This window comes from Nematolebias whitei, chromosome 2, assembly GCF_014905685.2.
Source record: "Nematolebias whitei isolate Nwh7 chromosome 2, NemWhi1, whole genome shotgun sequence".
Classification (NCBI taxonomy): domain Eukaryota; kingdom Metazoa; phylum Chordata; class Actinopteri; order Cyprinodontiformes; family Rivulidae; genus Nematolebias; species Nematolebias whitei.
Window position 1 is genome coordinate 35,615,933 of NC_056499.1, and position 26,655 is coordinate 35,642,587.

Here is a 26,655-nt window from a genome sequence, read left to right on the forward strand (position 1 = left end):
TAATCGTAACTACAGGATTTATCACTAAATGTGGACAGGGTTTCAGCCTCGGGTTGGGTTTTAGAAAATAATCTGGGGTGCTCTGGTAAGAAAATATGGAACAATAAAAGCTTTAATACAAGATAAAGCTTATTCATGAAGTTTTTTATGTTAGGAATAATTTTTTACATTTTATTTCAGTTGTATGTAAATAAAGCACTATTGTATAGTTCCGTATGTCACAGTCCCATCATTTACAGGTCAAAGTAGGGATTTCAGATTATTCAACTGGATGTTTAGCCTCAATATGCTGTCCTCTGTTATCCGTTTTTGTTTTTTGACATAGAATATTGAACTTTTTTTTTTTTTTTTTTTAAACCAAGGTTATGTCTGATGCTACTGTGCCCTCTAATGGTGATAATCTTTCTTCAGGAGTTTTGTCGTCGGTTAAAGACAGCCAAGGTGGATGTGGACTCTTCAGGCAAGAAATGCAAAGAGAGGATGATGAAGGTTCTTGTTGGAGCCCCGTCATGTTCCACCTTTAGAAACGGGTATGCACCACAGAGACGTGACAGTTCTGCAGCAGATAAATACAGAGAGGGTTGGACGTTTGGGTCAGTGATAAATGTTGAACAGAATTGATTTTCACACACTCATGGCCTCTCTGTGTGTCTTTGTGTCAGTCTGCAGGGGTTTGTAGTGAACAACTACCAGTCTTCATCAGAGCTGATGGCTGTCTTCCAGGAGCTGAACATGATTCAGGTTTACCAGCAGGTGCTGCCTTCACTAAACTGACTGGTCCCAGATCTGCTTCTGCTAACCTCCAACTACAGCACATAAGAATCCACATGAACTCCTGAACAGACACAGACGAGCTGATGGTCGGAGAAACGGATTATCTGTAATGATTCATGAACTTCATTGATAATAGATTCATAAACAAAATATTATTTCAGCTTTTATTGTCATTTATGTGACGTGTGTTCACATGTGATATGTATGTGGGCTTGTGATTGTTGGCTTTCAGTCATGATTCATGGACTTTAAAGTCAGTTCAATCAAGTCTAGCACGGATTTTAGTTTCAGTTAATAATAATAATGTCATCACAATGTCAGCACTGTATGTTTCCATACAATGGCGAAATTAGTCTCTGCATTTAACCCATCCACCACCAGGTGGTGCAGTGGGCAGCTATTGAAAGCGCCCGGGGGGCATTTTGGGGATGAGGTGTGCTGCCCAGAGACGCCACGTGATGTGCAGTGACTGGGGATCGAACCTGGGACTTTCGGGTCCCAAGCTGGCTGCCCTGCCTCTACACCATCTCGGCCCCCAAGGGGTAGTGCAACCATTTTGAAGTGGGTTTCTGAGGAACATTTATAATTAATATCTCACCTGTGCTAAATGGCTCTTTGAAAGGCCTCAGTTTGGAGAAATAAAGTTCACGTCTGGGAGAACTGATGAGCTGAAGCTGTGCCAAGACTGAAATAAACTGTCACCCTTTTAATACAGCGCTGAACTTGTCAAAGGAATTTATGCAAACATCATTTTATAAATATTTTATGACTATTTTACAAGTAGGTGAAGCTTTTACAATAGAAACCCAGTAATCACTCCTGCCGAGCGTGCAGTGTGAAGTCAGGAGAGTTTGTACCAGACTGAGCATCTGGTTCAGACTGGTTTCAGACAGCAGCATGCTGTGCAGCGCTGGTGTTACAAATGGTTTTAAATGACATGCTTTACTTCCATCTAGTGGTTGAAACAATGATGACAACTGAACGAAGCCTAAATCTGAGCTGACCCCTCTGCTCCTGACACTCAGCAGTTTTTAGTTTAATAATAATAATAATGTCATCACTGTATGTTTCCACACAATGGTGAAATTAGTCTGTGCATTTAACACATCTACCACCAGGTGGTGCAGTGGGCAGCTATTGAAAGCACCCGGGGGGCATTTTGGGGATGAGGTGTGCTGCCCAGTGACACCACGAGGTGTGCAGTGACCGGGGATCGAACCTGGGACTTTGGGGTCCCTTAATGCTGGATTAATGTATTTGGAGTCAGAGCTCCACATGTGAAGCTCACAGCTGTAACTAACAGAATCTCACCTACAAACTCTGAAGAGGCTTTCAGGGGGATTTTGTTTAGTTTCAACAATCGTCTCGTGTTTAGCTTCCTTTACTAAAAAAATTAATTTGCTCATGTTTAGAGGCCAAATAAACTGACCTAGACAATTCTGTTTCTTTTGGATAATATGGCATCTTCACTTGCCTGCTAACAGGAAGTCTTGTATAATGCAGAGCAAATGTCTCGGCTCAATAAGATATTCTCAAATTAATAAATAGAAGATCAACAAACCTAAAGTTAGACACTGAAGGGCAGTGAAACAAACATCCTGTCTGGTTCCTCTGAGCTAGTTCAACCACAGGACAGTGACCAGTTCACAGCTGTGGTCTGTTTTCCTCTGAAACCCTTTCAATGCTTTTAACATGAGATCGACTGTTTGACAGCGTTTGTACTTGTTTCTGTTTCCAAAGTTAACATGTGTATTGAACCCAGTCACTACTGGTGTAACATTTAATCCCTCCACCTTTTCAGTCCAAGTCTCCTGGTCTACATCTCTTGTTTGGCTCATGAAAGACCATGTGCTGTTGTGTCTTTGCCAGAACAGCTCAGCTGGCGTTAAAGTGCATCACTGCCTCAACTAGGAACTTCTAAAAATAAAAATAAAAACTCTAAACATATGATGATGTTTAAAGTCAGAGTCACACTTTAACTTATCATGGGAATTTCTTGGGAATTGGGGATTTTAATAATTTATTTGAACTTTTATTTTTCCAGGATTAGATGTTTGCACAACACAAAAGTTCAATGATCTTTAAAAACGAGAACTTTTAGGTTTTTTCTAATCCTTACACCATCAACATTATACATAGAGGCTCAAATACCTAGTGTAAATATTCATCTATTTATTTTTTAATAAGCAGAGCTAAAGCTTCATTTGGCAAGGCGTACCATATTATCATTAGTGATCATGATTAACTGCAGCTTGTGGTTTAACTTTGCCAGCATCAAAATGTCTTGTCCAACAGTACTCAATGGACTGACCAACAAAACATTCACATACATTAATAAAACACTTAGTAAAGTTCTCTATCTAAAGAGGCCAGCAGACAAGTTGAATCTTCACTTTGTTGCAGTCTCCCATCCTGCGCAAGCACAATGGAGATAGTGGAAAGGAAAAACTCTTAACAGGAAGAAACCTCCAGCAGAACCAGACTCAGGACAAGTGGCCATCTGCTTTGACCGGCTGGTTTGAGAGACGAACGAACACAGAATGACAGGTCCAGATGTAGGTGCAGGTGTACCTGAAAGAGAAAAACACACGTCAAGGATAGAAAAACATAAATACAAATACAAAATAGGTTGAGCAGAGTAAGTAAAGACAGCAGCAGAGTGAAAAATAAAGTGGTCACAAGCTGCTTATCCAAGAACCAGCAAACATCCAGCCACGAACTAAACATCTGGAACACCAGTGTGCCTGTTTTGCGTCAACACTGACTTAATTAAAGGGTGCTGATTAATATAGAAGCTTCTTCTAAAGACACTTCTTCAAGATTAATGGACAAGCCAAATTACCTTTAGGAGATAAGTTTTATAGTCAGACGTGACAAACATCGATCTGTTTAGCCACAATGACGAGATGTTTGGAGGAGTCGAGGTGCACCATCATGGTGGTGAGCAGCGCTGCTGTTCTACCGACCCACACCTTCACTCCACAATAACACTGGTTGCATCACAAACTCACACAGACACTAATGACCGAGTCTGGATTCAATCGGTCTCCGAATGAGTTCAAGACGAATCCAAGTGCGGGATTGGTTGAAGGACAACGTCGCAGAACTTTTTAATTTCAGCTGCGTGTCACCACACCCTCTGATGAGGAAACCTGGCTCAGATCCTGCTCGGGCTTTGGGGGGGGGAAACAACTTTACCGTGCCAGATGTGTTTCTGTTCCCACACATGAAAGAGTGCAAGAATTAAAGTCTGCTGTGTTCCCAGTATATAGCCGTTTCAAATAAGCTTCAAAGAACAAAACATGTTTAGAACATTTACGGCTTATTGGCGTGTCGGGAGCTCAGGAAAGCCACGGTGGCTCAGAAGCCAACTGGGACACAGAAACCTGGAGGGAAGATGGTCTGCTCGGAGGTTTAATGGAACGAGCCTAATTTAATTATCAGTCTGGACTTGGTTCCACTTTTAATGACGGAGTGGCGCTCCTTCTACATTACTGTCTTGTAAATAACACTTGTCTGGTCTTAAGGGTTGAGTTGTCCATGTGGGTGTGTCGCCAGCACATCTGGAGATGTTTCACTCCACAGCTGCCCAAGAAGACAGAGATTTAAAACATTTGAAATCAAGTCCACTGTTTCCCATTTACTTGCTCTTCAGGACGACTCTGATGTCTCGTGCTTTCACAACCTCTCCGGTTCTAAAACTCTGACCGGGTCATCCAGTCACCATCGATCTTTGTCTTTTCCTGCAAGAACTCTCAGGAATAAAATCCACCCACAAATGTGGATGGATGAAGATAATCACAGTCATTCACTTTAGTTGATATACAGGAAAAAATGTCAAACGTATTTCAAGGTTTAAGGCTGTCGCATATCTGCAGGTTAAATTAGTTAAAATTAGGTGATGATCTGTGATTAAATCCATCGTGTTTGTGCAACCAGTGCCAGGTCTTTGAATGGAGATCTCCTCAAACTGCATGCTGTGGGATCACAGCAACAGATCACAAATGCAAACACCAAACTTGAAATCACCTCTAGATTTGTAGCTGCAAAACTGAAGGCCAAATAATCTGTTTTACTTAACAAAATGTGGGTATATTATAAAAAAATAACATTTATTCTTAACCTCTCCACATCACGTCATTGTTTGTGAGCATCAACGTTTGAGTCACAATAATACAAAATAAGCATTTTAAATGTTTTAATAAGAAATTGTATCCTTTATAGGAAAAAAACTATTTAATTGTGAATTTTATGGCAGCAACACAGTTGAAAAAAGTTGCGACAAAATTATGTTCCACATTGTGAAGCAGAATGTTTAAAATGTGATAAAACAGGAAGTAGTGATTTACAAATCACCAAAACCCATATTTTAGTAGATTGGGGGGGTGGGGGGGAGTAGTTTTAAATTTAATAGCAACAAAACATTAAAAAGGCTGTAAAAGTGACAGAAATAAGAAAACGCTAAAGGAGTAGTTTGCAGCTAATAACCAGCAGCAAGAGGAATTTTATAGGCTGAATATTTCAGGCAGCACGGTGGCGCAGTTGGTAGAGCTGCTGCCTCTCGGTGAGGTCGTTGGATTGAATCCCGGCCGGGGACCTTTCTGGGTGGAGTTTGTATGTTCTCTCTGTGCATGTGTGGGTTTCCTCCCGTTTCCTCCCACAGACCAAAAACATGCATGTTAGGCTGATTGGTAACTCTAAATTATCTCTGGGTGTGAGTGAGAGAGTGAATGGTTGTTTGTCTCTTTGTGTCCCTGTGATGGACTGGAGACTTGGATGTCCCCTGTCTTTCACACACTGATGGGTGGATATGGGCACCAGTGACCCTCACAACCAAGATGATGGATGGATGGATGGATGAATGGATGGGTGGATGGATGGATATCTCAGAAGTAAGGAGGCGCAGAGGTCACCAGTTTGTGAAAAACTGTCTAGAAATGGTGGAACAATTTTAAAAAAAGTTCCTCAAGACAAAACCTGAAGACTTTGTATCGTCACCTACAGTTTGTAATATCAGAAAACGTTTTTATGAACTCTCTGAGCTCAAAGGACAAGGATGAAAGTTAATGTTACGCCTGATCTTTGGACCCTCAAAAAACTGGTCTGATTCTGTTCTGGACAGTAGGTCCAGGATCCTTTTATTCTTTGTCACAAACATTAGGTGTTCCATGAACAAATACAGCTTAAAGCTCTATCGTGCAAAGAAGAAGTTGTATGTGACCCTGACTCAAACACCTCTGTGTTCTCTGGGCCAGAACTCGTTTAAAACTGAAGCAAAGTGGAAAACTGTTCAATGATCAGGCCAATCAAAACGTAAAATTATTTCTGGAAACTACAACCATGTGCTCCATTCCAAAGAAAAAAGAGGGATCATCCAACCTGTTGTTAATACTCAGTTCGTAGGCCTGCCTCTCTGATGCTATAGAGGTGCATACTTGCTTACACATCTGGAACACTTCCCCAGCAGCTGGTCTCTTCAAGTCCTTGATGCTTATAGACGGTTGTTAAAAAAAGACGTGGATGCAGGTGAGAGCAGCAGCTGTTCCTCCTCTCTGCTCCTCAGCACTGAGGAGGTCCCCACACACGCGCGCGCACACTCCTCCCCCGACCCCCCTCAGCTCAGGGGAAGTTTCTCCGCTGAACTAACGGACGGCTCGTGTCTCCGAGCAGAAGGGCGCGTCATGGCTTTGTTTCTGCTTCTGGTTTGTCTCCGTGTGGACGGTGGTCAGTCTGCGCTCCGGGGGCGCGGGGACGTGTTCACGAACCACTGGGCGGTTCGGATCTTTGGTGGTCCGGAGAGAGCCGACACGATCGCAGTAAAGTATGGCTACAGAAACCTGGGACAGGTACTGACTGTGTGTCCTCCATGTCTGATGTAGTGACGTCACAGTCCTGAGGAATAATTTATTCCAGTGAGATCAAACTTATACAAAATTTTATCTATTTTTCTAAATCTAAAAAAAGTTTAATCTGGTCCTGTGGACATTCAAAAAACAAAACAAAGCAAAACAACAAATAAAAAATTGTAGACACATTTACACACATCTACATTATTTTGTTGTTTTGCTTCGTTTTGTTTTGTCCTCAGGACCAGATTGAACTTTTTTAGATTCTTCTATCTGGATTATTGAGCATGCATCAGGATACTCTTTTTCTAAAGTTTCTTGTTTTAGCCGATGCAAGAACTTACAGCATGGGAGCTAAGTGATTTAAATGTTTATGATGAATTTTTCCTTCATCCTAACTGTTTTATATTTCCCACAAATGGATCTAATAAACTCAAAAACTTTTATATCTCAAGATTTACAAGTAAAAAAGTTAGGTCTCCAAACCCAAAACTCCCTTTAATGATTCATAATTCATTATGCACAAAACTGACATCCAATGTTGATGAGAATTTAGTTTGTTGTTGTCTGGACTTTTTTACAGATAAGATAAATTTCAACTTCCCCTGTGACTGGGCAAACAGCTTGTGCAAGTTAATTCCAAAGTTTACAAGAATACAGATGAAAGAAATTCCAGACTATCCTCAATAAAGCAAAGTACAGCATGTGGAGAAAACGAGAAGCTGTGCACAGAAAGTGTACGTTGGTGAGAAATTTAAAGAATAGCTGTGTTTGTAACTGGTGGATATTTCCTGTTTGTCCTGACAATGACCTGGTAAATCTTATTTTTAGATGAATGCGTTCTCGGTCCACAGTTTGTGCCTTTAGGCGAAGAATGAAACACGCGTATTGAAATTGTAGTAATGAAAAACTGTAAAGACAGGGAGAGGAAAAAATGAAGTTGTTTTCCGTCAGAAACATCTGCCAGCTGTGCATGTGGTAAGAATTTGGTTCTCATTTTAGAGATAAAACCTAAAGAAAATGTGCATTTTATTAGAGGATATAATGTTCTTTGTATCAAGATGGACATGTGCTTTGAATGTAACAACACAGTTAGCAGTGATGGTTCTTCTGTGCAGGTCTGCACAAGTCAAGTTGAATTTTTAACTAAATGGGAGTTTTATAGTAATTTTCTTGCCCTTGAATGTGTTTTGTTCAGATAGGCAGGCTGGAGGATCATTACCATTTTCACCACAGCAGAGTGGTTCGCAGGGCTGCCTTCTCTTTGAAAGGACCCCACAGCTTCATCCATATGGATCCCAAGGTAAGGCCGGGGTCAGTTCCTGTCACGTTTCCATCAAAAAGGGTTTTACATACAGTCATCTGATGAGTGAATCTTTTGATGAAAGATGTGACTTATCTCACCGGTAGTTATTTGACATTAATGCTCCAGAAAACTGCCTGCCACTTTCTGTTGTGGGTTGCAAGTCTGCATTAAGGTAAAATAAGCAGACATGTTTGTAGGGTTTCTGGGGTTTTGTCCAGTCTCTGTTTCCTTATGTTTCCAGTTCTGCTCTCAGTGTTTTCCCTCCCCGTGTTCAGCCCCTGTCTCACCTGTGTCGTTTCAGTTTTTTTTTTTTTTTTTACCCTTTATTTATACAGGTAGTCTCAATGAGCCACGAGAACTCATTTTCAAGAGAGACCTGTTTAGGGAGCAGATGGTGGGTTAAGGGCCTTGCTCATGGGCCCAGAGTGGGGCAAATAAGGGTAGGGACAAATGTGGGTGCTTCACCTACCCCACTGTTGTCAGTACCGGGGCGTGAACCAGCGATCTTCCGATCACAGGCCCACCTCTCTAACCTCTGCGCCACCACTGCCCCATTCTACTCCAGATGTTACTCATTGCAGATGTCTGTCATTGTCCTAATCAGTGTGTGTATATATTCAGTTCACTGGTGTCTCGTCTTTGTCTCGGGATTGTCCTTATGGTGCGTTTCTGCCTTCCGTCCTGTGTCCTGTTCATCTGTGAGTACACTGCCCCATCAGCTTTGGCTTTGTTTTGTTTTTGTAAAATAAATACTTTGATTTTTCACGAGCCTCTTGTCATCCTCCTGAACTTGGGTTCAACACTCCTGACGGCAGAATGTGATAGAATCCCGGGACGATTCTGAACCCAGCAGGACGATGATTACTCTGTTCGAGTTTCTGGCCCGTGAAGCGGACAAAACAGCTCGTCGTGATAAGGAAATGGAGGAGAGAAGAAAGACTCAGTTCTGGGGAACCCGTCTGGCCATTAAACCTGGGTCCTCAGCTTCACCGTCTCTCCTTCCCTTATCAACGCGTCTTGCTGCTGCACCCCGCTGCCCATCTCCTCCTCGTTCTCCTCCTGGCTGTCACGGACGATTGTTTGAGAGAGAGACTCCTCCACCACCTGCTGCAGCTCTGATGACTCCTCCATTACCTGCTGCTGCAGCTCTGACTCCTCCATCACCTGCTGCTGCAGCTCTGACTCCACCTCCTGCTGCAGCCCTGGTTCCAGTTCCTGATTCTCCAGCTGCAGCTCCGGACCCATCACCTGCTGCAGCTCCAGTCTTTGGTTCTCCAGCTGCAGCCCCGGCCCCTGGTTCTCCAGCTGCAGCCCCGGCCCCTGGTTCTCCAGCTGCAGCCCCAATCCCTGGTTCTATGGCTGCAGCCCTGGTCCCTGGTTCTATGGCTGCAGTCCTGTCTCCACCACCTGTTGCAGCAGCCTTGACTCCACCACCTGCTGCTGCAGATCTGGACCCCAGCTCATCTGCTGAGGCTCACGGCTCAGCTGAAGTCCTCGTCCTTGCTCCTGGTTCACCCAAGATCCTCGCTCCTAGCTCGTTGGCTGAGGTCCTGGCTCGTCGGAGGTCTTCACTCCTGGCCTGGTCGCAGAAGATCCCGGCCCGCCTGAGGTCCTCGCTCCCAGCTCAACCACAGAAGATCCTGGCCCACCTGAGGTCTTCGCACCCAGCCCGACCGCAGAAGATCCCGGCTCGTCTGCAGAGGTCTTCGTCCATGTCCCGCCTGCAGAGGTCCTTGTCCCTGGTCCGCCCCCTGGTCTGCCCGAAGATGTCCACCCCCTGGTCTGCCTGAAGAGGTCCTGGCCCCTGATCCACACAAAGAGGTCCTCGCCTGCTTGAGTCCAGGTGGACACAGGTGGACGTCCCTGCAGCCCACAGATGAACGGTCTCCTGGCTGCCTGTCGGGACCCGGGCCTGGGGATGGACAGTTCCCAGGTCGCCCTCCTGATCCCCTGCCTCATTGGGGATGGTCACTGGACCGTCCGCCTGAACTCCAGACCCACCTTGGACGGTCTCCTGATCGTCCACCTTGACTTTGGTCCTTATGGTGTGCTTCTGCCTTCCGTCCTGTGTCCTGTTTTTTTGTGTTTTGTGTTCCCTAAGGTTTGTTCCTGCTGTTTTTTTGTTCTTTTGGTCCTATGTCTACTCGTCCTGCTCTGTCCTGTCTTGTCCCGCCTCCCACCCAAGTTGGATGTATCTTGTTCTTGGGATGTCAGGAGCCATCCCTTGAGTGGGGGGTACTGTAGGATTTATGGGGTTTTGACCTGTCTCTATCTGTTTCCAGTTCTGCTCTCAGTGTTTTCCCTCCCTGTGTGCAGCCCGTGTCTCACCTGTGTCATGTTAATCACTGCAGGTATCTGTCATTGTCCTAATCAGTGTGTGTGTGTGTGTGTGTGTGTGTATTCAGTTCACTGGTGTCTTGTCTTTGTCTCGGGATTGTCCTTATGGTGTGTTACTGCCTTCCGTCCGGTGTCCTGTTCAATTGTGAGTACGCTGCCCCGTCAGCTTTTGCTTTGTTTTTGTAAAATAAATACTTTGATTTTCCACAAGCCTCCTACACTTTGGTTCATCACTCCTGACGGCAGAATGCGATAATGTTAATCAGCTTCAGTTCTCCGTTTACTTTCACTTTCGTTTCTTCTCCCATTCCTCTTCATACAGAATCTATAGATTAATATTGCAACTTTTTCCTATGGTTTACTGGGCAACTCAACTGGTGTAAGTGGAGTAGGGACAGTTATAGCTACCTTATCACTGAACTGGTAGTTAACACAGGAAGCAATTACATAATGTACAAGTTTGTCCAGTTGTGGCCACCAGAACAGTTCACGCACTCTCTGCTTGGTACGGACTATGCCTTGGTGTCCCTCGTGCTAAATCAACAACTCTGACATGTAATGAAACAGGAACAACTAGTTGATCAGTCCCTCTCATTATCAGTGAACCACGAACTGACAGTTCATTTCGTACCTGAAATAATGAAGTAAGGTTCTCGGGCAGACCTTGTTTGCATTTGAGCCAACCTTTTTGAATCTGGTTGTGCAGCAGTGACAGTTCTGGGCAGGTTTCACTGGCAAAAGTGAACTCTGAAAGTGAATTGGCACACAGTGACCCCTTAAAACAACTGCAATCATGTCAGGTTCCTCTGTAGCCTCATTTGCAGCAGTTCGTGGTAGCCTGGAAAGACAGTCATGATGTTTTGGTGTCCTGGGCAATAAGTGATGTCATATGTGAAGCAGAGCAGTCGAGCTGACCATATGGTGATCCTCATTGGACAGATGAGTCCTTTTGCATGTGTTAAAACCCTGCTTCAACAAGAGGTTGGTTTGAAACACAGCAATGAAGGCTACTTATGGGACAGATCTGGTTGGCAGGCCACAGACTGATGAAGTCTTCTGGATGGAAGATGAAACGTTTCTCCCTTAAAGAAACTGGTCCAGATGAAATGATTGAACCCTTTTTTGTTATAATAAAGGTAATTTTATTATGCCCTGATATGTAAAAATCAAGATTTGTTCTGTCTTTTCCCATGACGGTAGGTAATCTTCACTCTAGCACCACCAAAAAGTGAAAGAAGCACATAATAGGGTTTAAATCTGAATTAATCATTGTCCTTTTGAATGAATGAAAGGGAATAAGCAGGTGACAGGTTGCCAGGACATTGAAGAATCAAAGAACCATTCATGCTCACACCTAAGTAAAACTTAAAAGAGTTTCCAGTTAACCTGTACTATATATGTTTTGAACTGGGAGGAAACCACCTGCAAATAACCTTTGTGTGCACATGGCGAACATTTGCACTCCACATGGAAAAGGTGCAGCTGGGAGGTGAACCCAGGACCAACCACAACAGCACTAACCACTGCTCCTCTATGCTGCCCTTAGTTCAATTCAGTTAACTTCAGTGCAGTTCAGTGTAATAGTATTTATAAATGCACTGCACAAGAAAAGTTCATTTAAGTCTTGTATTCACCCATTTGGACATAACTGTGATCATGCGGACGATGCATGGACAATGAATGCAGATGAGCCGGCAAGGTTGCCAGATAAATTTAAAACGTATTAATTACCCCCACCATTTTTCAACAAACACAACACACACCTCATCTTAGAACATCTTTCTTCAGCACATATGACAGTTTAGATCAAAATACTATAATTTTAAAGCAAAAGTACTATAGTTCATAATTTCTTATCTGGCAACCCAACTGACATGGAAACGACAGCGTTTTTCATGTAAACCCGCTCTTTGTTTGTTTATTACCCCCCAATAAATATTGAAAAAACACAAATGTTTCCAGAGGTTGTTCTCGTGTAAACAAGGCCTTATTGCAGGTAGATCACTTTGACTTGGTCATTTTAAAAGTGGCTTGCATCATGAAAAAGTGATGGATATGTTTCTTTATAATGTATTAAGGAGTTGAATAAAAGTTCTCATACACAAATGAAGATAATTCAATGTGCACAGAATATCATTAAACTTTTAAGTTTTTATACGGGCAGTTTAAAGCTCCTGTGCTACAATTAGATGTGTTCTGATGTAAAATAAACAACATGCAAGTTAGTGTTTTAAAGTTTAACATTCAAACTTCAAATGTCTGATTATAGTAATAGTGAAGGACAGTAAATATCTGTGACCTTTTCATTTCCTTCCTCAGGTGGACTGGGCCCAACAGCAGGTAGTGAAGCCCAGAGAGAAACGCTCCGTCCAAAGTGATCCAAACGTCACTTACTTCAATGACCCTAAATGGTCCAACATGTGGTACATTGTAAGTGTACTACACTGGTTAGTTTTCAAGTCTTTTGGACAAGAAAAGATGGTTAATGCATGTGTTCATGCTTCTCTGAAGCACTGCAATGACAAGAACAGCCGGTGTCGCTCAGAGATGAACATTCTGGCTGCCTGGCAAAGAGGATACACAGGCAGAAACGTGGTGGTCACCATACTGGACGACGGCATAGAGAGGAACCACCCTGATCTCTCTCAGAACTTTGTATGTGTTATGTCGTCTGTTTTAAAGTACAAATAATTAATTCATTCAACCTTTATTTATACAGGTTAGTCTCATTGAGTCACGAGGACTCGTTTACAAGAGAGACCAGTTTTAAACAAAAAACATAAATGAGGTACAGACAACAATAAACATTCATATAAAAGCATATAAAATGAAAAGTATATAAAAGAAGTGAAACAAAAAACATGCTACATTATAAAACGGGGTAAACTACTCAAAGCAGGAGCACGTCAGCATTGATTTTTGCATTGAATTAGTAATTGTTTAAAATCCATTAGAGAGGTCAAGGTTGAGAGCTTCAGATCTTTTTACAAGATCTTCCAGGGTATAGGAGCAGAGTAAGAGAAGGCTCTTTTGCCAAATTCGGTCCGCACTGATGGGACACTGCAGGTAATGATGTCTTAGGAGCGCACGCTGTAGCTGCACTGGTGACGTGATCCATTACAGCCTCATCAATATATTTGTTTCAGCTCCCACTAATCAGTCCAGTGAAAGACAGAAAGAGAAGTGACAGAAAAGATACAGAATGATGATACAGTGACTCTAAAATAAAGATTTTTTTTTTTGTATCTTCCTTCTGCTGTTGTCATGTTTACTGTTGTTGCGTCTCCTTTTTCCAGGACCATCTTGCGAGCTTTGACGTGAATGGGAATGACTACGATCCTACTCCACGTTATGATTCCCGCAATGAAAACATGTACGAATTTTTTTTGTATCCCATTTAACTTTATTTGTGCCCCAACTTCCACAATCCACCCCTCATCCTTCCAGTGAAAACACTCATCATACTGAAAGACATACATATAAATAAAATGACTGTAATTTCCAGATAGTTTTTTTTCTTTCAAAACAAACCATTTTGATATTTCAGCAAGTCTTACTTGCTTATGGAGTGGTAACTACTGGGTGTGCTCTGTTGACATCCAGACATGGGACTCGGTGTGCTGGTGAAGTGGCAGCGGCAGCCAACAACTCCCACTGCATCGTTGGAGTTGCCTACAACGCTCGCATTGGAGGTAAATGTCTCTGTACCTCTCCTGCAAAAATATTTTCAAATTATCTCTGCAAATATATATAATTTTTTGTCTTTTCTGTGTGGTAACATGAGTCAGAATATAAAAGGCCTTGACCAAACTGCTAATTAAGGTTTGCTTGTTTTTCATCCAACCTTTATTTAGACAGGTTAATCCCACTGAGCCTCGAGGACTCATTTACAAGACAGACCTGAGATTATTATCTCTATTGTCTTATATTATTATTAGTGGTTCCCCTTGTAATGTGAAGACATAAAGTATTTGTGGATGTTTTAAAACTCTGAATGTCAGATTTTTGTTTTCTTTTGTGTGGGACATCTTTGTCCTGTTTAGTTTAAAAGTACATAACGTGTGCAATGACGTAATGAGTAGAATGGAAACCAGTACTTTTGTAACAGTGAGTCTAAAGACTAAACTTGCTCTTGGTCTTGTTTGAAATAATTAGATTTTATGCATTTATGAAGATGTTAAAGAATAAGCACAAAAACAAAACTGAAAATGTTACAGAAGAATTCAAATCATGTAAATGTAAGGGAAATCATCTTTGAGTACCATAGTAAAAAAAACCAGCTCATTCGAGTCCACTTTAAATCCAAAATGCTCTTCTGTATATACATTTAATTTTTCAGATATAAAAATATTTCTGAAAGCAAACTTAAGTGTTCATTCATTCAACCTTTATTTATACAGGTTAGTCTCATATGATAGAGATATGTTGGATATGATAGAACTGGATGGGACATGGAGGTACAGTTTGTTTTGTGATGGTGTTACCATGGAAACAGGGATTCGAATGCTGGATGGTGATGTGACTGACATAGTGGAGGCCAAGTCTTTGGGAATTCGACCTGACTACATCCACATCTACAGTGCCAGCTGGGGACCAAAAGATGACGGCAGGACAGTAGATGGCCCGGGGCCTTTAACTAAGCAGGCTTTTGAGCAAGGCATCAGGAAGGTCCTAAATATTATTCCAACTGTCTATCTGATGTTTTATACAGTATGAATAAGCATAATTATGTCTGAATTTGCAACAAGACACCTGTGTATTTATGTCACACAGGGCCGCAAAGGCCTGGGGTCCATATTTGTCTGGGCAGCAGGTAATGGAGGTCAGCAGGATGATCACTGTTCATGTGATGGTTACACCAGCAGCATCTACACCATCTCTGTCTCGAGCACCACAGAGAATGGAAATAAGCCCTGGTACCTAGAGATGTGTAGCTCCATCATGGCCACAACCTACAGCAGTGGAGAGTTTCACGAGCGGAAGATCGTAAGTAAGAATTCCCTCAAGTCAGTCACTGTGAAGAGTGGATTTTATAAATGACATTTAATGATAGAAAACAAAAACAGTCAAACATCAGGCACCAGAGGCAACAAAGATTCAAATTTTTAATGACGGATCAGATCAGAAAATTTGTGTTTGTGCGTTTTGGAAGGTTACCACTGATATCTGGCATCGCTGCACTGAGGGTCATACAGGCACTTCTGTCTCTGCTCCCATTGTGGCTGGAATCATAGCTCTCGCTCTGGAGGCAAAGTTAGTCACGTTTACATGTTTTTACATCTTTTCTTACACGTTTAGATTTTTTTTCGTTTGCATTTTTTTCTTGTGGTGTGTCAGTTTTGGTCACACTCAATGTTTCTCAAGTTTTTTTTTTCAAAACAAAATCATTTTCTGTTCTTATAGGGGATAAGTTATTAAAAAAGGGATTATAGGTGTTCTTATAGTAAGAGAAATAATACATAGAATTACGCTTCCCATTATATCGAAGTCGAAGACCACGAGGAAGGACACATGTCAGGAGGCAGAGGGAAAAGAGGAAAGTCAAGAATGTAGGACTGAGGGTATTAACTCTAAATGTGGGGACAATGACAGGCAAAGGTAGAGAGCTGGCTGACATGATACAGAGAAGGAAGGTAGATGGTTTATGTGTCCAACAGACAAAAGGAAGGGCAGCAAGGTTTGCAGCATTGGAGCAGGGTTCAAATTGTTTTACCATGGTGTGGATAGAAAGAGAAATGGAGTAGGTGTGGTCCTGAAGGAGGAGTTGGCAAAGAATGTAGTAGAGGTGAAAAGACTGTCAGATAGGGTGATGTGTTTGATGTTAGAAGTAGAAGGTCTGATGCTAAAAGTCAGTGGTTATTGTAACGAGTCTGTATGGATCGGCACAACACCTGACTCAGGACAACATTAAAATAAAAGGTTTTATTTTATTAAAGGCGTTCGTCTGAAGGATCTGAGCCTCAGTTCTGGTCCAATCTATGAAGACAGACAGGTTAGTGACTGCAAAAAGGTTCTGGGAGCTGAGAGGTGGTGTGCACATCACTAACCTTCTGTGGCAGGAGCAGAGCTGAGACAAAGAACGTTGGAGGGCTGGGCAGGAAACAGAATCCAGAGACGTAGCAGGGGTCGAGAGCCAGGAGCTGTGTGAACAGGCAAAAGGATGATCCAAAAAGGAGAATCCGTGGTCGTTGTCAAAGAGGGGAGCAAGGTCGTACCGTGTAAGCTGCAGGCGTGGTATCCAGACAAGGGCAAGACAAGGCGAGGAGTCAAGAACAAAGCTGTGGTCATAAACAAAGAAACTGTGGACGAGGACTGCTGGATAATTTACTTGCTGTGAGGCTTTCAATAAACTGGCACTGAGGAGAGTGACAGTGGAGCTTAAGTAGTGAGCTGAACAGGTGTGGCAGGTGAGTGGTGATTGCAGAGACAGGGTGCAGCAGATGAGTGCAGATTGCTGAGAGAGAGTGACAGGAGCAGAAAATGGGTGATAGGCAGTGCAGGACCAAACAGGATGAAATAAACAGAAAACTGAGGCAGGAAAAAACGTGAATGGTCTTAAAGCAGGGGCTGTGATATGAAGAGCAGAGGCTTAGGCAGATGGGGGGGCAGCGGGGGCCGCTGACCGTGACAGGTTATGCTCCACAGGTTGGATGTGACAGAGGAGAAAGAGAAATTTTGGAAGGTTCTAGATGAAGTGATAGAGTATTCCCAGGGAGGAAAGAGTGGTAATTGGAGCAGACCTGAATGGACATGTTGGTGAAGGAAACATAGGGGATGAGGAAGTGATGGGTAGGTTTGGTGTCAAAGAAAGAAACCAGGAAAGACAGATGGTGGTGGATTTTGCCAAGAGAATGGAAATGGCTATAGTCAATGCCTATTTCCAAAAGAGGCAGGAACATCGAGTGACTTATGAGTGGAGGAAGGAGTACGCAGGTTGACTAAATTCTGTGCAGAAGAGGAAACTTGAGGTACATTGGGTACTGTAAGGTTGTGGCAGGGTAGAGCGTGACCAGACACTATCGGATGGTTATGCCTAGAATGACTGTTGTTCTGAAGAAGAGAAAGAGAGTAAAATCAGAGAAGAAGACCAAATGGTGGAAGCTGAGGAAGGACGAATGTTGTGAGGAGTTCAGAGAGGAGCTGTTAAAGGCTCTGGGAGGTAAGAAAGACCTTCCAAATGACTGGGCTACTACAGCAACAGTAATTGGAAAGACAGGCAGGATGGTACTTGGTGTGTCATCTGGACAGAGAATGGATGATAAGGAAACTTGGTGGTGGAATAGTGAAGTGCAGAAAGTTGTTCAAGGAAAGAGGTTAGCCAAGAAGAAATGACAGTGAGAGGACTGAAGAGAGGAGACAGATAAGGAGATGCAACGTAGAACAAAGAGAGAGGTAGCAAAGGCATAGCAGAAGGTGTAAGATGAGTTGTATGTATTGGTGAGACAGAGGGATCAAGCTGGAAAGGATGTGCAGCAGGTTAGGCTTATTAAAGATAGGAATGATAATGTTCTAACAAGTGAGGAGAGTGTGACAGGAAGATGGAAGTAGTATTTTTGTGGAGCTAATGAATGAAGAGAAAGAAGAGTAGAGATTATTGAAGCTGTGGACCAGGAAGTGGGAAAGATTAGTGAGATTTAAGTTCAGAAAGCTCTGAAAATAATGAAGAAGGGAAACTCCGTAGGACCTGATGACATATCAGTGGAGGTTTGGAAATGTCTTGGAGAGATGACAGTGAGGTTTTTGACTCAAATATGCAATGGTATATTTGAGTGTGAGAAAATGCCTCAGGAATGGAGAAGAAGTGTGCTGGTGCCCATTTTTAAGAACAAGGGTGATGTACAGAGTTGTAGCAACTACAGGGGAATTAAGTTGATGAGAATGAATGAAGATCTGGGAGAGAGTTGTGGAAGTTAGACTTAGGCAAGACGTGAGTATTTGTGAGCAGCAGTATGGTTTCATGCCAAGAAAAAGCACCACAGATGCCATCATTGCTTTGAGGATGCTGATGGAGAAGTACAGAGGGTCAGAAAGACCTCCATTGTGTCTTTCTGGATTTAGAAAAGCACATGACAGGGTGCTGAGGGAGGATGTGTGGTATTGCATGAGGAAATCTGGAGTGACAAAGAAGTATGTTAGACTGGTACAGGACATGTATGAAGCCAGTGGTGAGATGAGATGTAAGAATGACAGATCAAGGTCAAAGTTGGAGTGCATCAAGGATCGACTCTGAACCCATTCTCGTTTGCTTTGGTGATGGACCAACTAACAGATGAGGTCAGGCAGGAATCCTCATGGACTATGATGTTTGCAGATGACATTGTGATATGTGGTGAGAACAGGGAACAGGTGGAAGAGAACTTGGAGAGGTGGAGGTATGCACTTGAAAGAAGAGGAATGAAAGCCAGCCGTAGTCAGATAGAGTACGTGTGTGAATGAGGGGGAGACGTGGAACAGTGAGGATACAAGGAGCAGAGATCACGAAGGTGCAGGACTTCAAGTACTTGGGGTCCACTGTCAAGGAAAATGGGGATTGTGGTAAAGAGGTGAAAAAGAGAGTCCAGGCAGGATGGAGAAAAGTTTCAGGAGTGGTTTGTGACAAAAGGGTATCAGCAAAGGGCAAAGGAAAAGTTTACAAGACAGTGGTGAGACCAGCTATATTGTATGGTCTGGAGACAGTGGCACTGACAAAAAGACAGGAGAAAGAACTGGAAGTGGCAGAAATGAAGATGTTGAGGTTCTCCTTAGGAGTGACGAGGCTGGATAAGATCAGGAATGAGCTCATCAAAGGTTCTGCACAGGTTGAACAACTGGGAGATAAAGTTAGTCTGGACTGTCTATTTCTTTCTTTTCTTAAAAAAAAAACAACTTAAATAATATTTCTTCTAATATCCATTCACCAGCAGTGACAGTCTTCAAAAGTAAGTTAACTTAAGGTAAGTTGATCAGAGACACTAAAGCTAAGAGGAAAACCTGATGGTCATTCTTCCAGCGGTCATTCTTGATTGAAGTTATAGTAATAAAAAGTCAGAAAAAGCAAATACATTTCTTGAAGTCATCTTATGTACTGATAACATGGGCTTTCCGTTTCTTGTAGCCTTTTACTCACATGGAGGGACGTACAGCACCTGTTAGTGAAGACATCCAGACCTGCCCACCTTAAAGCTGATGACTGGAAGACCAATGCTGCTGGACACAAAGGCATCATACTCTCTACTTTTAATGCCAACTTACTACATTTTTTTTCTTTCCCCACTTTAAATTGTGAAAACATTTTAAAGATGTGAAGCAGGTGTGCGTGCATCACTGGTTTGATGGTTGTAGAAAACATTATTTTCATCCACCAAAAAATACTTGATGTGTTTTGTCACAGTCAGCCACCTGTATGGTTTTGGCCTGGTGGACGCAGATGCTATGGTGCTGGAGGCAACGAAGTGGAGGACCGTTCCTCCTCAGCACACCTGCAGTCAGATGCCTGCACGCCAAACCAGGTGAGAAGTTTCTTCAACGTTGTGAAAAAAATAGGAATGCTGTGAATTCAGTAGTTAAATCTAGTGTGAGAATGATCATAAATAACCTAACATCAATGTTCATACTATTAAGGAGAAGTGATGGTGACATTATGGTATCTTGTTTCTGTGGTACTTTCAATCTTTATGATCTTTAGTTGTCTTCCATCTTAGTATAATAATATATATAATATAAGTTATAACATATATAGTGTATTATAAATATATATAAAGCTGCCTTCCTCTTTATTGTTTACTGGCAGCATTGACGAGTCCTACTAATGGCAACAAGCCATTGATGAAAGGCCTCTCTTCTAAAATAAAGCTAGTAAATAAAAATGAAGAACCATAGCAACACGTTAGCACAAGAACTGTACAACAAATTAATTGTAGCATCCATACAGATCTAGCTAGTATGGCTAGCCGAGGGCAGATACCTTCACTTCCTCTTTACACTTTACTTCCTCTTCCAACTAGCATAGAAGACAAGTCCGGTAAATATGATGTGTTAAAAGACGTCAACATTTGGGACCTCTATCAAAACTTGTTGTACTAACCATTGTTAGTGACGATGCCAGTGGTAACTGATGAGACTAATGAATACAAGGAGCAGGTGCGAGATAAAGAAAGGTCTGACTGAGGGAATGTAATGTGATTGATAACATAGAAGGAACCCCTGGAAAACATGAACACAAGAGATCTCAATATATTGCTGGTAAATATCAAATTAATACTGAGCATTTGGTTTAAAAAAAAAAAAGTCAACACAGACTGTGAGAAGATCCAAGGATTCTTCTCCACTTCTCATTTCAGAAGACACATAGTTACAGCTCCTGATGTTGTTCTGGTTTCAAGAGACTATTTACTTGAAGCACAAGTTCAGCAGTTAAATAAGGAAAGTACTGTTCCTGAGTTTCCTCTCGATCCACAACAGTGCACGTCCACAGAGATGTAGACTACTGCTGTTAACCGATCCACTCTTTCAGATCGTCTCCATGAAATACTTGATGCTTCCTCTGGCGTCATGGCAAACATATTGACTTGGGCAGTCTTTCCAAACTTTTCAGTTTCTCTCTCATTTTCAAGACAGACTTGTGTGAATTTGTCAAACCTTTAAAAACGAGTGGGGGAATAATGCATAGATTTTAAAATAAGGAGTTACACTTCTGTTTCTGTCTGTGATAGGCACATCCATGCCGGTCAGAGCCTGAACAGCAGTGTTACCGTCTCTGGATGCTCGGAGGAACCAGAGCAGCATGTGGATTACCTTGAGCATGTGGTGGTCAGGGTGTTTATTGTTCACCCACGACGGGGGGACCTGAAGATCAACCTCATCTCTCCATCGGGCACAAGAACACAGCTTCTGGCCAGAAGGTTAGAGCATTATATAATTAACAATCTAATTCACGCTGTCTGCAATGGTAGCTACATGCAGTAAGCATTGTGCTAAATTTTAACACAAGTTTAAATTCTGTCCCAGTTGCCATTGGACAAAATCCATCATAATACTAAATTTACCCACTCAAACCAGTTTACTGTATAATAATTATTTAATCTAATTTTCAAGTTTTTAAGCAGTGGGAGGAAACCAAAGTACCCAGAGAAACATGAACACAAAGAACAAATGTTCTCCTCACATAAAAAAATGAGATTTAAACCAGAAGCCTTTTTGCTTGGAGAATAAGAAATGTATCCATCAATGTGAATATTTTTATTTAAAAAAAGACATATTTTCACAGATTATTTGACAGCTCCAAAGAGGGCTTCAGGGACTGGGAGTTCATGACTGTTCATTTTTGGGGTGAGAGGTCAGAGGGCAGATGGACACTGGAGATTACCGACTCCCCTTCAAAGCTGCGTAACCCTGAGGTGCTGGGTGAGATCCATCAAGACAAGAACACTTGGACTCATTTTATGTTTGAATAAACTGTTTAACAAAGTGATCTACTGTATAGCTTTGTTGCTAAAATTAATACTTTTTGTATTAGTAATTGTCAATAATAATACTATTTTGCACAGGCAGCCTTAAAGAATGGACTTTGATCCTTTATGGCACATCTCAAAACCTGTACCAGCAGCACTCTGTTCAAAACTCCTTCTCAAAAAAGTTGGAGAACCCTGGATCAGAGGACCTGGAAGAGCCAGAGGTCCAAGAGGAAGAGGAGGAGGAGTACAGGGGTGAGAGAATGCATCTATGCATCCATCCATTTTCTTTAACCCTCCATTTACTTTTCAGGTCATGGGGGAACTGGTGTCTATCTCCAGCAGTCACTGTGTGAGGCAGAGTACCCCCTGAAGAGATCACAAGTGTATCACATGGCCTTATAGATACAAACGAGACAAACAACCACTAGCTTTTAGAGAGAGAATCCATTATTGTGTTTTTCTCAAAAAAAAAAAAAAAACCCCAAAAAACTTTAGGTATAGGTTCTTTTTGATTTCCAAATTAATGGTGTTATTGCATACATGTTAAAGCCTCTTTATTACTTTTTTGTCACTACAGATTCTTCTACAACTTCGGTAGAAAAACACATCAAAGTATGCGGCTCAGTTGGAAATAGTCGGCTATTGTTTTTGCTATAATTCACAGAGAAACACTAAAAATTTCCTCATGGACACGAATATGAATTTGATGAAACGAGTGAGAAAACACAGCCCTTCCTCTATACCTCTATTCCTGTGTAGCTCTACACCTCATGCATACTTGACGTTCAAAGTTTAAATGCATTACTGAAAGTTTACAGTTTTTAAACCGTTGCAGTTTATTTTTGATAATTTTTCAATAATTTTACAAACTATAAATAAGATTTCTCTTCTAAACTGTTAGTGACGTGTCTTTTTAACGTCACATCTAACACTGCACACATATGTACGCGTGATGACCAGATGTTTCTGCCTCTTACAGATTAGAACTATTTTATTTATTACGACAGGTTGTTTTTTTTCCCCCGTCACAATTTATTGGAGGCTTATATTTTACTTTGTGCTTATGTCTGCCAGTCTTATTATAGTTATTATTGTTTTTCTTTTACATTTTATTGTTGGCTGTAACTGGGACCCTGTGTACATAATTTCGTTCCACCACATGTACCACATGACAATAAAGAATCTCTGACTCTTATTAAGAGTGCTCTCAGGGAGTGACAGACTGACATTGAAGGGTGTTTACATTGGCAAAAATAATGAGTGTTTACATTTTTTTCTTAAAATCTTGGTTTACTTTACACAAATAGAGTTTATATGTCAAAACATCAGCATATTGTCAAATTAGAACATAATTTAAAATATATATATATATTTTTTTAGAAAAACGTTGAGTTTCTGGCTGTTGTTACTTCAGCATTCTTCAAAAATTGTTTCAATTTATTTATTTATTTTAAACTCCATAAAAAACACTAAGAGATAAAATTGTTGATTGTCTATTAGTTCAGGGGTTCCCAAACTTTTCCATGCCATGGCCCCCCCAAACAGCATTAACTTCTGGCTGAGGCCCCCTCGCAAACCCACAAACAATGCTACAAAATATGTAAAGAAACACAACATTTTAGAATGTTTTAACTTTTATTCACTATATTCAATTAATTATTACAGCTGCTGAGCATAAAAATGTTATTAACTAACATGTTTTATGTGTTTATATTCCCACTGAAGAAAACAACTTTTCAACAAACTGTTGACCAGAAGAACAAAACAAAATTAATCTAACCTCTCTCTCAAGCATGTTTATCTGGAAATTACAGATACACATTGCCCTATGGGTAATTTTTATTATAACTATTACTATTTTTTATTTTTGCTTTTTTTAAAATCTTCTTCTCTCCAGCTTTCTGAGGCCCCCCTAGTGCCCCCTGGTGGCCTCTACTTTGAAAACCACTGTATATGGAGTGGTGGTGCAGAGGTTAGAGGAGGTGGGCCTGTGATGGCAAGCTCGCCGGTTCACGTCCCAGTACAGACAACATCAAAAAAAAAAAAATGTGGGTGGGGTAGGTGAAGTACCCACACTTGCCCCCACCCTCATTCGCCCCACTCTGGGCCCATGAGCAAGGCCCCATCTGCTCCTAAACAGGTCTCTTGAAAATGAGTTCTTGTGGCTCAATGAGACTACCTGGATAAATAAAGCGTAAATGAAAAAAAAAAATCATTTAATTGACTGGTTAAATGTCAATCCATACATCCATCCATACATCCATACATACCATACCACTTAATTTATAAAGCACTTAGTTCTAGAATTGCGCCGCTCAAGGTGGCTGCATGGTGGAGCAGCTCTGTTACTTTCATTTTGAGATTTTGCTTTTGGAAACTTTAATTCCTCTTTTTCTGGATGTAAATCACATTTTTTTGGATGATTGTTTCCTCTGGTATCAGATGCTGTGCAGCTGGAAGGGTTTTTACTGAAACTTTTTTTAGTTTTGGACATTTGTTGTGATGCGTAACCATGGCAACAAGGCAGTTTTCTACATCCAGCAGCTAATTAACATCTCAAAAGCTCAAATAATATCTCAACTACAGCTCCAAATCCCAAGTGAGTTGAAAAGGATGTTCTGTGGATGCATTCTCATCTACCTGCCGGCTGTGCTCGATGCCTGACCACTGAGATCCAGGAACTAACAGGAAACACGGCTCATGACAGCTGAAGGACAGGATTGTCCCTCGGCACCTACAGTTGACTGTCCACAGCGATGAGGAGCTCGGCAGACTGCTGGGAGGAGTGGCCATCGCTCTGGGAGGAGTTCAGCCCAGCATTCAGGCGGTCCTACAGCCCGGGGGAACCGAGAGGCCAGCCGAGTCTGGGTGGACGGATCGGACGGCATCTGCAGCCAGTTTCTTAGGATCCACTGTGGGATGGACCTTTACAAGAGATCCTTCCTGTCTACAGCCATCAGCATCTATAACATCTCTCAATGAAATGAGGATAACGAGTTACAACAACAAGTAATTTCCATTTGGGATTAATAAAGTATATTTGAATTGAATTGAATTGAAAACAGCAACAAGGCCAACCAAAGTGCTGTACAGACAGAACAACAGGTAACACACATGGTAACATCCATCCATTATCTTTTCTTGCTTCTTCCTTTTTGGGTCGTGGGTTCACTGGTATATTTTATCATTGAGATAGAATATTTATTTGATTATTTCAATAAGATGAAATGCAGAATGCCAATTGTTTACATTGTAAAGGTCTTTTCAAATGATTCCTTATTGTTGCTAATAATATTAACGTTGATTACGATGCTGATGGTGGTGATGATTGATATGCTGTTCATTAAGGGCCATGCCACAGTGAGTGTGGAAACCAGGGCTGTGATGGACCCGACACTGAACACTGTCTCAACTGCATTCACTTCAGTCTGGGCAGCTTAAAAAGTGGCAGGTAAGAGATCAAAAAATAAAATAGAGCAAAACAAACATGAAGTTGCCTACATGTTTCTCAAAGAAAACACTAAAACCCCTAATTGTGTCTTCAAACTTAAAAAAACAACCACTGAAATGATCCCTGAACGATGTCAATTAACAATTCTGTTTTTCTAGGAGTTAACTTTGCTTGAACTTCTGTACATGTGTAGAACCTGCGTAAGTCACTGTCCTCTGGGACACTACGAGATCCTGTTGTCTCGTCGGTGTGGGCGCTGCTATAAAGGCTGTGAGAGGTGTGTTGGCCCACTTCCTGGTGACTGTCTCTCCTGCAGAACAGGCCTGTACCTCAGCACGCTCAACTCTAGCTGCACCAACACCTGCCCCCCGACTTACTTTGCAGACGAGAGTGAGCATAACACTGTCAACCAAAGTTTCTTGGGCTTCTATTTTATTTCTTATAGGAACATGTAGATTTGTGTACACTGACTGGGACTTTTGCATGCAGCTCAGAGACGGTGTGTGAAGTGTCATGACACCTGTGTTACGTGTCAGCGACAGGCCGACAAATGTACTGCCTGCAGCGAAGGCTACCGGTATGCAAAGACAAGCTACTATTTAAACATTCAAGTTTGCTTATAAACAATTTATTGAAAAAGTTGCTTTGTATCTCAGTCTTGCAGGGATGACTTGTGTTCCCGAATGCAGCAACAGAACCTTTTTCCATCTGGAAGAGATGTCCTGCAGCCCTTGTCATTCGTCTTGTAAGACTTGCACAGGTCAGTGTGTTTGTTGTAGGGCTTTTACAAGGCCTTAAAAACAAACTTTGATTCATGAGATCCGGGGATTTGTGTACAGTGTTCAGCATCCTGGCTTTGAACTATCCACATTAAGCTTTAATTATGTGTTTGCCAGGGCCGGGTGAGGAGGAGTGCATCCAGTGTGCCGAGGGCTTCCTGCAGCAGGAGTGGAGATGTGTGCAGGCCTGTGCTCCTGGATACTACTCTGAAAAAACAGCAGGACTTCCTCATAAGATTTGTCACAGGTTGCTAATTTATCTCAACTGTTGTCTCACTCTAAAATCGTCAAGAATGTGGAAAAAGTAGATCCGTTTAAGTTCCTTTGCATGGGGACAAATTGAAATCATCAGCAGAGAATTTTCTTATCACTCGGTGGGTAGTTACAGGTTTCTTTCACAGAACACTTTGATAAAGAGTCCCTCTTGAGAAATCATGCACACATCTTGATCTACGTATTGCATCATTTTGTAGGTGAATAAAAAAAAAACAACTTCAAAGTAAAACCAATGCAGTTTCAGTCCACGCATGAGGTAAAATTAGGAAATACAGTAGTCCCTCGTTAATTCGCAGTTAGTTATTTGCAGACTCGCTCTATTGCAGTTTTTCCAAAATAAGACTGGACATGACACATAATTGACTGATTTATGGATGAGCCGCACAATTGGCATGGAATTTTTATTCAAAATAAATTATTTTAAATTATTTAGCACCTGCTGCACCTGTGTGCA

At 41.8% G+C, this 26,655-nt stretch overlaps 1 protein-coding gene and 1 long non-coding RNA gene across 2 annotated transcripts in view; both read left to right on the plus strand.

Annotated features, from left to right (window-relative positions):
- The first annotated feature begins 416 nt into the window (after positions 1–416).
- LOC119430214 lies at positions 417–929 on the plus strand. The gene is made up of 2 exons (XR_005187892.1): positions 417–530; positions 663–929. It is a non-coding gene; the product is annotated as an uncharacterized LOC119430214 (long non-coding RNA).
- Positions 930–6,403: 5,474 nt separating this feature from the next.
- LOC119426746 (proprotein convertase subtilisin/kexin type 6-like) overlaps positions 6,404–26,655 on the plus strand; it is a 30,301-nt gene continuing 10,049 nt past the window's right edge. The window contains exons 1-19 of the mRNA XM_037694330.1: positions 6,404–6,620; positions 7,819–7,923; positions 12,583–12,693; positions 12,775–12,918; positions 13,560–13,636; positions 13,867–13,955; positions 14,759–14,931; positions 15,037–15,249; positions 15,416–15,516; positions 19,358–19,461; positions 19,634–19,751; positions 20,955–21,143; positions 21,509–21,645; positions 21,789–21,947; positions 25,044–25,146; positions 25,340–25,536; positions 25,636–25,723; positions 25,803–25,906; positions 26,043–26,172. Of these exons, the coding sequence (XP_037550258.1) occupies positions 6,456–6,620; positions 7,819–7,923; positions 12,583–12,693; positions 12,775–12,918; positions 13,560–13,636; positions 13,867–13,955; positions 14,759–14,931; positions 15,037–15,249; positions 15,416–15,516; positions 19,358–19,461; positions 19,634–19,751; positions 20,955–21,143; positions 21,509–21,645; positions 21,789–21,947; positions 25,044–25,146; positions 25,340–25,536; positions 25,636–25,723; positions 25,803–25,906; positions 26,043–26,172 (2,507 nt within the window). The 5' untranslated portion in view covers positions 6,404–6,455. The remainder of the gene's footprint in view (positions 6,621–7,818; positions 7,924–12,582; positions 12,694–12,774; positions 12,919–13,559; positions 13,637–13,866; positions 13,956–14,758; positions 14,932–15,036; positions 15,250–15,415; positions 15,517–19,357; positions 19,462–19,633; positions 19,752–20,954; positions 21,144–21,508; positions 21,646–21,788; positions 21,948–25,043; positions 25,147–25,339; positions 25,537–25,635; positions 25,724–25,802; positions 25,907–26,042; positions 26,173–26,655) is intronic.